Source organism: Lonchura striata, chromosome Z, assembly GCF_050655825.1.
Source record: "Lonchura striata isolate lonStrDom1 chromosome Z, ASM5065582v1, whole genome shotgun sequence".
NCBI classification, from domain to species: Eukaryota; Metazoa; Chordata; class Aves; order Passeriformes; family Estrildidae; genus Lonchura; species Lonchura striata.
The window spans coordinates 10,555,848-10,568,113 of record NC_140740.1 but is presented as its reverse complement, the minus strand read 5'-3'; the positions used below and the strand labels follow the sequence as shown (position 1 = coordinate 10,568,113).

At 39.1% G+C, this 12,266-nt stretch overlaps 2 protein-coding genes across 7 annotated transcripts in view; one reads left to right on the top strand and one right to left on the bottom strand.

Moving 5' to 3' along the window:
- Positions 1-1,764: 1,764 nt before the first annotated feature.
- GIN1 (gypsy retrotransposon integrase 1) lies at positions 1,765-12,254 on the bottom strand. Of its 3 annotated transcripts, none has more exons than XM_021543982.4 (9): positions 12,150-12,254; positions 10,222-10,266; positions 8,728-8,873; positions 7,650-7,843; positions 6,224-6,529; positions 5,344-5,532; positions 5,081-5,248; positions 4,373-4,661; positions 1,765-2,599 (listed from the first exon to the last, which is right to left on the bottom strand). In XM_021543982.4, exons 3-9 carry the CDS (start codon positions 8,864-8,866, stop codon positions 2,283-2,285), a joined length of 1,602 nt encoding a protein of 533 aa, XP_021399657.1. In that variant the 5' UTR covers positions 8,867-8,873; positions 10,222-10,266; positions 12,150-12,254; the 3' UTR covers positions 1,765-2,282. The 3 variants fall into 3 exon arrangements, with proteins under 3 accessions (XP_021399657.1, XP_077646121.1, XP_021399659.1); XM_077789995.2 differs by having other exon boundaries at positions 7,650-7,783; XM_021543984.4 differs by lacking the exon at positions 6,224-6,529.
- PPIP5K2 (diphosphoinositol pentakisphosphate kinase 2) overlaps positions 12,012-12,266 on the top strand; it is a 47,467-nt gene continuing 47,212 nt past the window's right edge. For 3 of the 4 annotated variants that reach the window (XM_085566865.1, XM_085566858.1, XM_085566868.1), the window contains exon 1: positions 12,026-12,163. The gene's annotated coding sequence lies outside the window, so the exon portion shown is untranslated. Of the gene's footprint in view, positions 12,164-12,266 lie in introns of all 4 variants that reach the window. The other variant, XM_085566872.1, reaches the window with a different exon arrangement.

Sequence of the window (12,266 nt, the reverse complement as noted above, 5' to 3'; positions counted from 1 at the left end):
GATCATGCTTCTGACTAGGAAAAGACTCGGAATCATAGGGAAGCACAGATACCACAGCGTATCACTGAAATGCTGCACAAACCAGAACTCAATTTTCTTAAGGGCTTTTCTACTGGTGCTTTTATCATTAGGTCTGCCAGCTTTGTGAAGTGTAATGAGTATTTTTTGCAGTTTGTCAGAAATCTGATATGGTGTTACTCTGTACAGAAGGGGGAAGTGAAGCAAAAGGAAATTAAAGACATCAATTGCCAAGAATAATCAACTAATTTAGGTACTGAATTTGTGAAATCTGATTTATCCCCTTTTAACCCACTTACTCGGATATCACTTTACATATTCAAGGCATCAATGCTTGCCACCAGCTGCTGCTCTGAATGCTCCAATTCTACTGATGAGTTTTGAGATGCTTCTCAAGAACCCAAAAAAGGGCTCACCCATGTGAGTAATGAGTAGTATATGGTAATACAGATTTATAGAAACTTGTATCCAAGTGATCTGCTCATCATTTCACTAGGAGTCTGTCAGAGGGCAGCACTGCCTGGCACTGAGGACATGCTGTATTTCTTACAACAGTTATTGCTTACTGGCAGACCTATTTCTGCTACCAGTGCAGCAAGGTTGCTGCAGATCCCTTCATCTACACACAAGTTGAAAGGAGAACTGACCAGGGAATGTGATTCTCAGGATTAACTGCTCTAGAATCAAATGCTTTAAAATTCAGTTTACTGTCTAGTTACGTCTATCCGGAAGAGCCTTCCTCTTCAAATTAAAGCTTTTGGTATGCTGCTTTTCCTTCAAAAATTCTACATAGTTTTGTTACCAAAATAAACAGCAATGTACTCAGAAAGACTCTTAAGTCTTGGTGGAGAAAAACTGTATCTGTAGGACTGCATTTTCAGAAGACACAAAATGATTTGAGTATTAATTATTTTTCATTTGAAGTTGAAGATAGGACTCTGTCATGGTGCTGAGCTCTTGTCTCACAGATACATCCCATGATATTAAAGACATACTGTACTGTACATGTAAGTTTCTGTAGGAGGTAGGTACCTAACCAGCCACATGTAATTACCTAAAATTAACTGAAAACTCCTAATTAATAGTACTTTCCTGCACCTGTGTTAGAAGTCACATGACATTCAGAAGCAGAAGTTAGAGGGAACACACAAATTCAGAGAGCAAGATAAGCAAATCTTCCACAGCATCATCCATAAGCTGCTGAATTCCTCAATTCAGTTTTCTGCTAGTTTTCTTCAAGTCAATCCCCTACAAAGAAAACAAAAAAAAACCCCCAAAAAAACCCCCAAAAAACCAAAAAAAAACCAACAAAACAACAAAAAAAACCAAAACCAAACAAAAAAAAAACACAAAAAAACCCCCCAAAACCCCCCCAAACCAATAAAACCAAAACAACAACAACAAAAATTGACTTCAACTAATCAGTTTTCCATGTCAAAAAATTCCTGTGCTGCAGGAAGTCCAGACCAGTAACAACTTACTCAAGGAAATTAGATAATAAGTTAATACCACTGCTTCACCTCTCATAGCCCACTGTCCACGGAAAATATCCCAACATGCACAGGCTCAGTGAAGAGGTAACTGTAATGGAGAAACCAGATGTTTGTGGGAAAAGCACATATTAATATTAAATGCTCTTAAGATCTTTTCACATGCCTGAGATATTAAAAGTGCCTACACTAGTAGATTTTTGATGAGCAGGGAACAGCTGAAGCCCTCATTGTTTAATGCATAGAACACTACATGTATTTTAATTTTGGCAGTTTTATTGTTTTGTGAGATCTTAAATGGATTAGATAAGAAATTAAAAGTTGTACAAGTCAGACGTTGCAGCTTCCCAGTATGAATAGAAAACTGTTATATAATAGAAAAAGGAAGACAAGAGCTTCTCTGTAGTGGAGGGAAAATTTACACCAACTTGCTTAGGTTTTTCATCTCACAGTGCACATTAGGAATGAGTCATCCAAGGGTTAAATGGAAAAGGTCCTTACAGTAAAGGGATGTATTGTGTCCTGAGAGGATAACAGTAAGGCATAGCCAATTGCCAATCTACCAACAAAATCTGGAATTTAAATGCATGATCAGAATATGTACTAGTGCTTTTTCTTAACACCCAGACAAATTAGATACCTGAAAGACTCTTAGATTCATAAAGGAGTAAAAGTGGATTGGGCTAAGGAAGTTGGAGCTATTAAATTTTTTTTTTTGAGTTTGCCCCAGTAGTTTCAAACTGCTTGGCAAGGAAATGTGATAGAAGACTATGCTTAAGTACCCTTTGTCTTTGTCTGAAGGGTCCAGCAAGGTGAAGGCCATTGCTCTGGTTCTGCAGTGTTTGGTTCAATACAATGATCTTCTCTCAGCTCAGACTCATGTTTGCATTCTGCTGATTCTTGGTCTTTGCAGACTGCAGGCGGAATCTGTACAGCAGACGGAATCTGTACAGCAGACATGATATCTCTTTCGTAGGCATTTATTTCTTTTTCAGCAACAGAGTCTCCTTGACTCAAATTATTAGATCTTTCAGATAAGCCAATATAGTCATGGTCAAAAACTACTGCACCTTGTAGAATGTAATGGTTGCCTGTAAAAGAAAGCAGCCATTAGGTGAGATCTCTGAAGCCATACTTGAAAGGTTACTGAGGTACTAACTTAATTCTCAAAACAATTTCCAAAAGAGGACAAGAATGTTTGAGTGACAGCAAACTGATTATGTGAATTTCCCAGTTTCACTGAGGATGAAATGTCTGGCATCAAACATCAAAAGTTTGTTACATCCACAAAATAACGCCTGTGATGATCCACATTTAGAGCTTTTCTTTCCTAGGTCAGTGATTAGCTTGATGTCTATCTCAGCCACCTACTGAACAAATGCTTCAATACAGCTACTAGCTTGAATAAATGGATATGTAGATTCTTTCATTTTGTGTGTGCACATGGATAAATGTGGTTTCTTCATGCTCTTGCTGGGGAATCTTAGTTCAACACACAACAGGCTTTCCTCAAACCATGAAAAGTTTAAAAAGTAAGTAAAGTAGGCAAGTAAAAAAACCCAAACAAAACAAATAACCAAAATCTATCCCAGCCAAGACCAAGAAAGTTACTTCCTGAAAAAGGGAATTCTACATTTATGCACTGCTTCTGCAGTATTCAGTGGTAAACATATTAGGCTCTAATACTACAGAGACCACTATTTTCACATTTTTATACAGTGACACAATTTACCAAAAGTGATTGTAATAGCTGTTCACTATCTACATGCTTGATACATGTGTGACTTCCTCCTCATACATCAGCAATTTAATGAGGAATCAGGAGGCACAGAGTGATTGTCCAAAAAAAATAGAGGCCTCCTGACATGACATCAGTATCTTATTACAAAATCCATAACTGATGACTGACAAATATTTCAACTTGTTACATGAAATTCCATATTTAGTTTCAGCTTTTCAAATTTCTCAGCTTGAAGAGGTGGTGGATGAAATTACCATCTCAACATAGTTTATCTATTTACAAGAACCAAAGTTTGATCACATGTGCCAATAATGTGGGAATTGTTCTGCTCTTCAAGAACTCTGAAGTAAAAAGCAGCTTGTTCTATGAGAGAAGTCTTCCATATACTAAGTATTTAATTTTTTTAAAATGCCTCTGGTGACTCAAAGACAGCATGAGCAGAAAAGAAACAGCTGCCACTGTTTGGTTTACAAAAGGGCATGCTGAATATGTAAGACAAAGAGCAGAAATTGGTAATACACATCTTTGGAAATTTCTAACCATCCTACCACAGAGTATGACAATTCTATTTATTTTGGTAAGAGAAATGCTGACTTCTTTAATAGGACAATTAAAATAAACTATTCCAAAATCAGTTCCCTGATGTAGTCTTTCTGTTTTAAGGAGTTAGAAGACACTCCAATGTTGTAAAAAAAAAAAAAAAAAGTTTCCATTGCATAAGCAAAATTAATGTGAATTCTGCCTACACCAAAATAGTCAGAAAACGCTCCTTGAATACCAGTCAGCCTGCTTATATTTTTAGCATGTTCTTATACTTCTATCAGCCAGCACAAATAGATCCAACCCAGTGATTAGAAGTAACTTTAATAGAGGCTATTTATAAAAAGACTTTGCTCATTATTCATGAGCTCTGTTCCATGCTTTGCATAGTTTGACATCACTCACACTCACTATTCTCCTTACTTAGCTACTCAGCTATTACGTTAGTGTGTGTGCTAATAAAACTCCCACTGGTTTTCATTCTAATAACCTCACACCACAACAGAGAAGTTAAAAAAACAAAACAAAAACCCAGCTCTTTTTACATATATTAAAATACAAACTTAAAGACAATTATATACACCTTTTTCACTGGACCCTCTTATATATGGCTTGAGGTGAGACATCTTGATGGGTCTTTTCAGCCTGGATCCTGTGGAATCTCTTAATATTGCACAGCCATTTTCCGTGATGTAATCTATGATACAAGGACCAATCCATTCCGACTGGAAACGACCATCTTTCCACCAGTTTTTTCTTTGCCTGAGGACTTCATGACCAACTTTAAGTTGAAGGGTATTTAACTGTTTTGACTTCCTTTTGACTGTGATTTTGGTTCTGATATTTTGTTCATCTGAAGTTTTTTTATCTGCCTACAGAAAGAAAAATGTGAATTACTTTTTTTTTTTTTCCTAAAAGTAATTATGCGGTTTTGTAGTATTGGTTAACAGTGCTTAAGCATGACATTGAGTGGTTTTAGATGTGTGACAAATGATAAAGGAATTGCTTTTATCTGCATAATTCACTACTCCATAGGCAATAGTTTTCAACTTCTCTATTCTGCTCTCTAAGTGAGACATAATAAACTTCTGACAATAAGTCTCTTTTAAGGTCACTCCCTCCAAATATACATGTGTTACACTGAAATTAAGGGATCACAGGGGAAGGGAAACAAACTGAAAACCACCATTCAAACCTCCACATTATTTTAAAAGGTTAGTTATACTTTATGCCTCAGACCTTTTCATCCTTCAGTCTTCTTACTAGTAAAGTTCAAATGCATAACATTTACCTGGCAACCTGAGATTTTGTCTTCTTCCAGTACTTGACTGAGTTTTTTAGTTGCTTCAAATATTTTGGCAAAACTATTGTATTCTCCTTCCACACGTATGTTCATGGGCTCAACAACACGTGGGTTACGGTTGAACATTTGGAAATATGGGGTGTTTTGATCTGGCTCCTATTTATATGGGGACCAAAAGCAAGCAAATTTAGCATTCAGCTTTGTTGACATTTTGGAGGACTTCAGTCAAAAGAAGAAGAATCTTCACATACCAGATTTGTCAAATTGAAAGCATAGGCTATAGCACATAAATGTTCATCCCAATCATTTGGATGGTCCATGCAATACTTGTTAAGGAAAGTTTTTATTGTCTTGGACATTCTTTCATTTATACCATGTGTCTGAGGATAAGACAATACAATTTGCTTCATTCCAAACAGTGCAAACAGTTCTTCATTTATCTTCAAAAGAAGAAAAACACAATTAGTGAACATTTCTCCTGTTTTGTATCCAATTGCAAGTAAAAAACCTCAGATTTCCACACTTTTGGCTGACGTGATGGTGACTGGGAAAAGTCTTACATACATATTGGCACAGAACACACCAGGACTGTGAATGAGAGCTAAAGCATTAAGCAGGGCTTAAAGCCAGTGATTGATGGTTGCTAACCACATTTTTGTCACTTAACTCGATCTGTCATTACCTCCATTTCACAATCTGATGACTTCATCTTCTCTTAGAGGAACAGTGTGGTAAGTCCTTCATAATCACTATAAGCCAATGTCAAAAATATCCTTAGCTATTGCTATACTGCGCAATATGGATGAATAACATACATCAAAATGCAGTGTACAAATTTATGCCAATCCAAGTGAGTGACAAAACCTGCACTATGACTGCCAGGAAATAATTGTACTTTGCTCTTTTTACAAAGAATAAAGTCCTGGGAAACATTGCATAGCATTACAATTGCAAATAATTGGTTTGACATTTTTGTATTGCGCAAACATCTTTACTTTTTCAATTAATGAAGAAAGTACTAAAGTCTTTCTCAAAAATAGTCTAAAATTCAAATCTAATATAAGGGAAAATGTATTTTTCTTGAGGGGAAAAAAACAACAAGAGTTATTAACCAGCCATGTAAATAATTACCTGATAAACAAGCTCCTTCCCCTGATCAATAGGCATCTTTTGAGGTGGCCCATATAAGAAAAACACATTTATGATTGCCTTAGCAATTTCAGCTGCTGAAGTGTCATGCAGTGGTAAGATAACAGTCCATCTTGTAAACAAATCTGTCATAATTATGATGTATTTGTGACTTCTATTTGTAACATTGAAAGGTCCCATTAGCTCTATAGTGACTGCTGTCCATGGGTCCTCTGCTTTGATAGGGTGTATTTTGGGCACTCTGGTGGCTATGTTCTTTGCCATCTGGCAATGCTGGCAAGCATGCACCTAGAGAAGACATCAGGGAAGGTGTTATCAATGAAAAGTGATGGTGAGGTGATGACAACCATCAGAATCACAGATCTCCACTATTTCTCTGTAAATCAGGGCAGACCAGGCAATGCAAAACAAATTTATCACTTTTCTTACAATTTTTTACACTTGGATTTTTCAGAAGCAGCATAAAACCAAGATAAACCAAATGGTACTGAAGGCCAAGAGAGGGACATGTAAAAGAACTCATAGATGAATTCTCTCCATTCTGAAAGTACTGTGCTCTTTCAAGTGCACAGTACAAATTTTAAAATCCATTACTATCTGTAAATAATAAAGGAAGTAGGAAGCAACTGGGAGTGAAAGGAAGTCCTAATCATTCTCCTTTTGGCTCATCTATGTATGCTGTGGCTGAAAAACACTGGAAGTGTACATTATCTTCCATGCACAACAACTTAACCTATGGGACAGAGCACCTTTGTCCAATCCAAATTGAAAGGAAAGACCATTTTCACTTCGTTTAACAGTTGCATATGAACCCAAAATATTCACATGATGCAGCAAGCTGATAGCAACAGTAATTTGGCCTTGAAGGACATTTACATAGTTTCCTGAAGGATAAAATTCTGCTAGGGTTTCCTGCACCTGTGCCTATGGGTGGAGGAGAATGAACTTTCCCAAGTTTTGATGTGTTTAACTATTTCCTGAACACAATTTATTTTAAAGCAGAGACACCATTTTCATATTCTTATCTGCTAGCAGCTACTCTGGTCACACATCCTTGTGGATGTGTGGCACACTGCATTAAAAAAACAAAACAAAGCAAAAAAAAAAAAAAGGAGTCCTTGCACAAGAATTCTCTCTTGGAGACTGCTCAACAGGACTGGATGTCCTACCAAAAGAGATTATGGCTCCCCAGCACACCATAGTGGTGTGCAAGCCAGTGAAAGAGTAAAAAGTAGAAAAAGAGTAAAAAGAAACACCATGCATTGCCAAGATGACCAGTTGCAGTGTCACTGCAAGCTTACATTTCCTCCTCATGAAACAGACTGGGCACTTGCTGTATCAAAGTTCATAGGATTACCAAACACTTGTAACAGACTACGTAAAGTATCCTGCAGCTATGAAGCCATACCCAATGTTTGACATCGTTTGTTACAGAGGTCCAGTAGTAATTAGACTCCACTAAAGTCAGTGTCCTTGATATACCATGATGAGTGCCAGCAGCATTTTTGTGGCATTTCTCGAGGACCTTTTTCTTCTCTTCATCTGAAACAATTACCAGGCGCATTTGTTTTCTGTCTTTTCCAACATAGAACAACTTGTTTTCTGAAAGAAGTACCAGCAAATTATAAGCAAGTGCTTTGTCTTCTGTTTAGTTTACTAAACTACTAAGCATGACTTAGAATAGAATTTATTACAATAAGTTCACTTTTGTAAACATATCTTTTTGTTTACAAAAATTTTAATTATGTCTTCTAAACAGCCATGTTTATTATCTGGACACAAGGAGTTACAAAGGCAAGTCAGAATGCAAACAGCATTCCCATAGGAAATCTGACTGAAACACAAACTAACAGTGGGGTTGGAAAGGGGAGGTAGGAGTGTTGAAACCATTGTTTGTGAAGCTGTTGGGTGCCTGCCAGCAACCTGACACTGATAGTCAAAGATTTAACTCCTCCCTACCTTCTCTCTACACAACAGTGGCAGTTTCAGTGGGATGGAGCCAGCACAGCAGACTACAATGCCTCGTAAAGGCTCATGTATATCCCAGGGCTGCAATAAAGTCAGGAAAGGCCTGTGGGCTCTCAGGTGGCTGATGGCAAAATTGTCCTTGTGCTCCTGCCAGTCATCCCCCAGACTGGATGAAGCATTCCTTGTCTCTAGCTGCAGATCTGTTTCCCTTTCTGTAGTCCCTTCAATTATGGATTGCAGTGACTATGTATTTCTACAGTATAAAAAAAGATATAAAACAAGGTTCGGCTTTTATATAGCTAAATAAATCTGTCCTGGAATGGACTAAAGCAGTTTGATCTTCCATTTCTACAAACTTCCCGTTATATATTAACCAGAGATTTGCAAAGCATTTGTGTCATAGAGAATGCTTATTAAAATCACAGAATACACAGAGCAAGATCTCACTTTTTTTTTTCATATTAGCAGATCTTCACCTTAGTATCTATTTTTAGCATAATTTGAGAGGAAAATTTTACCCTTGAAAACAAATTTTTTGGCAGCTCTCCTGATTCCACTTCGTTCACTTGATAATGTAGTGGGATGATATTCCCCTGTTCGCTTGTAGTATGCAATCTGCTTCAGGTGGAGCCCACCACTTTTTCCACTACGAACCATTGCCAATCTGAACAAAATGGACAGAATTTATTAGATAAATAGTCAGAGAAGCACATTGCCAAGGTTTTACAGATTTCTTTGTAGCTCAGAGGCTTCCTGAGCTTACACCACCCACTATACACATCCATCAACTTTAGCAACAAGGAGCACTGCCTGGAACACTAATTTTGTTCTAAGCAGGGTTGATTTTGTCAAACTATATTTTAAAATTTCCATACAATGGAGGCTTCTACTACACTCATTGGACAGGGGAAGGAAACAGTATCAAAGAAATTGTTCTTCTCGTTCTTGGATACCTCTCAAATTTGGTTGTGCTTGAGATTGTCCAAAGATCCATCTTAGCTGAGAAAAAGCTACATAGGCAAAGAGGAAAAAACCAATTTGCCACAGAGAAACAAATGGAAATTTATTTTTTCACTAATTTATCACACAATTCGATTTTGAAATTCCAAACCAGACTGCATGCGAGGTACCAATTCGTTCCTTGACACTGACTTCCCTGATAACATTAATAAGCAATAATGCCATTAGTAAAATGAGCCACTGATACAGAACCTGTTTGGATTTAGCAAGAATAGCATCAAAATCATTATGTAATAATGAAAATTGAAATATTCACAGGAAGGATTATTGATGCAGCCTCTACATCATTAGAGTGGTTTGTTTTTTTCCCAAATTTTTCCAGCAACACAGATGAGGCAGCAGTTTAATCCTGCTCTCATCAATGTCTGCAGGAGCAGGATCAAGCTTGGGGTCTGCCATGTCATAATTTCATAGTGAATACTGGTTATCTACAGCATTAAGTAAATTTATTCCTTACCCACAGTATTAAGTAAATTTATTTCTGGCACTGTTCCATTGCCAGACTGTGACATTATGTAGCCGGCTAAAAAGAGTAATTAGTTTGTCTGCCATATGTGCCAAGTGATTTATAATTATGGGGAAGTGACAATATCCAGTCACTCTGGAATGCACATCATCCCATTATGTGGGGATGCTATTTGGAAACAAAATCTGTAGGATAAGATGTCTATTTTTTAATTTATAGATTCTGACCTACCTTTACTATGCCGGTGGTAGGAAGGAGGCAAAGACCTCTTAAGAGTGATTATGCCTTCTTTCATTTCATCCTTCCCTCCCAGAAAATAGATCGCTATATGTTATTTTTGGAACCTGCACCCTGAGCTAAGCACTGCTGTTAGCAATGGCAAATGCATGACAGGAACTTTCCATTCAAAATGTGACAAGACTTTTGCCTCATTGAATACTTCTTTTTATACAACACAGAGCTGGTTTTCAAAACAAGCCAAGTCTCCTGTCATACAGCATAGTGCTTAAAAGTAAAATTTTCATACCTGAGAGAATTAACACAGATGTACTTCCCAACACCACGCTCTGGCCTGTGAAGAAAGATGGTGTTTCAGAACAGGGAAGGAGAGGAGCCAGAACACAGGACTGTTCTGGCACAGCAGTTTCCTGTAAATTTATATCTGACAGCAAATGCTAAACCAACCCACCCAGCTGGTAAATTGGATAACTAACAGCAGAAAAGGAGGTGAGGCTACCATGAAGTAAATTCATGTTTCTGTTTTTAAAAGTCAATTAACTAGTATATCTGCCAGGGGCACACATGCAAGTTTTACTCAGGGGCCTCCTCAAGGTCAGTCTTGCACTTAAGTTACCTGAAGCCAAAACCAGCCCAGTATGACCTGTCACTTTACCCACAGGGATGATGGATTCTTTTGGCTTGACACAGACTTTCAAATATGGGAAGAAAAGATCTTACAGAACAATCTTTATTCTTACAGTACTTTTGAAACTTGCATGAAGCAGCAGATATTCTCCATGGATTCCAAAACTGCCCATTTTAATAAAATGAAGTTGCACAGAACAAAATATTTCTAAGCAGGACCACAGCATACACTTCTGCTAAGCAGACATGCTATCGAGATTTCTGCAATGGCAGTTTCTGTTATAAGCATTTTAAAGAGCTTAGGTAAGCCAATGAGGAAAGAATGCTCTATGTAGCACTCACATACATTGATTTAGTATTATCCTGACCCAGCAAATAGTTAAGTACTTAAGTCTATTGGATTGTTGCCCAATATGAGCTTCCTTCCTGTATATTTAATTTCTTGTGACCCTACTAATCTGTTCCCCCACCACCTAATTTACTTTGTTTGGTCTACTCTTAAAAATGCCAGATAAAACAGCCCTGAAAAGAACAATTTATAAAATCTTCTGGTTTTCTTATTTATTCAGCTAATTCATATGCTATGTCTCTCAATATTCATAATGCATCTGGTAGTCTAAAAATCAAAGACATAAAATCAGCTATCCATTTTTTAGTACCTTAGAAGCTCAAAAAGTCTACATGAGAACATATTTTAGCAAAGAAAATGAAGCTTTCATATAACTAGTGGTCTTTAGCTTTAGCGGCTTGGCCAAAATAGTCACACCCGCTAAAACTAAGCTATTTCATCCTTTAATGCCCATTTTCTCCTACAGACAAACACAATCCTAACTGTAAAACTATTACTTAAATCCAGCTTTTGACAAATTCCCCTACTTCTGACTTGCTATTCTAACAAGAAACAGGAATTGCCTGTGGAGCTCTGAATCACAGTCACAGAATGGTTTGGGTTGGGACTGGTTTTAAAGATCATCAGCTTCCAAAGTGCTGCCAGGTCCAGGAGCACCTTCCACTAGACGAGATTCCTCAGAGCCCCAAACCCACTCGGGTTCCAACACTTCCAGGAATGGGCACACACGGCTTTTCCGGGCAACCTGTTCTAGCGCCTCACCATCCTCTCCGTAAAGATTTTTCTCCTAGCAACTGGTCTAAACTTGCTCTCTTGCCCTGTCACTCTATGTTCCCTCACAAGCTGTCTCCAGCACGCAGCTCCCTAACGCCGCTTTTCTAACCCAGGTGCTTCCAAAAAGGCGCGGATCAGACTGGGAGACTCGCCTACACTCCTCCCTGGCTTTGCAAGTGCGACAGAAGGTTGGGGCCGGCGCCTATGAGGCGAAGCCGGTCCCCCGGCCCCATCCAGAATCGCACGGATTCCCGCCGGGAATCGCCTCCGCATCCTCCCTCCCGCCCGCCGCACTACAACTCCCGGCGTGCCCCGCGCCCGCGCACGGCACGCCGGGAGCGGCCGTCCCCAGGCCTCGCGCCCCGCGCATGCACGAGGCGACGCCAACGCGCCCTTTTTGCTTCCCGCCGCCGCCCCCGCCGCGCTCCCGGCCCGCGGGCACGCCCGGCGGCGCCGCGGGCACGCACCTGCTCCCGCAGAGGTACCGGCGCGGGGGCCGCCGCTCCCCGGCCACACCAAGCGCAGCCGCGGCCCCGGCGGCTCGCCGGGACTTTTGTGGCGCCCCCGGAAGTGGCGGGAGGGAG

What these genes read in the sequence shown, in the direction of transcription:
- GIN1 (XM_021543982.4), bottom strand. Translation starts at nt 8,866, where the DNA reads ATGGTTCGTAGTGGAAAAAGTGGTGGGCTCCACCTGAAGCAGATTGCA. An exon ending in CAAACGATGTCAAACATTGG is followed by an intron (nt 6,530 to 7,649) that starts GTATGGCTTCAT and finishes TGTCTTCTCTAG; the next exon opens with GTGCATGCTTGCCAGCATTG. An exon ending in CTTTCAATTTGACAAATCTG is followed by an intron (nt 5,249 to 5,343) that starts GTATGTGAAGAT and finishes CCATATAAATAG; the next exon opens with GAGCCAGATCAAAACACCCC.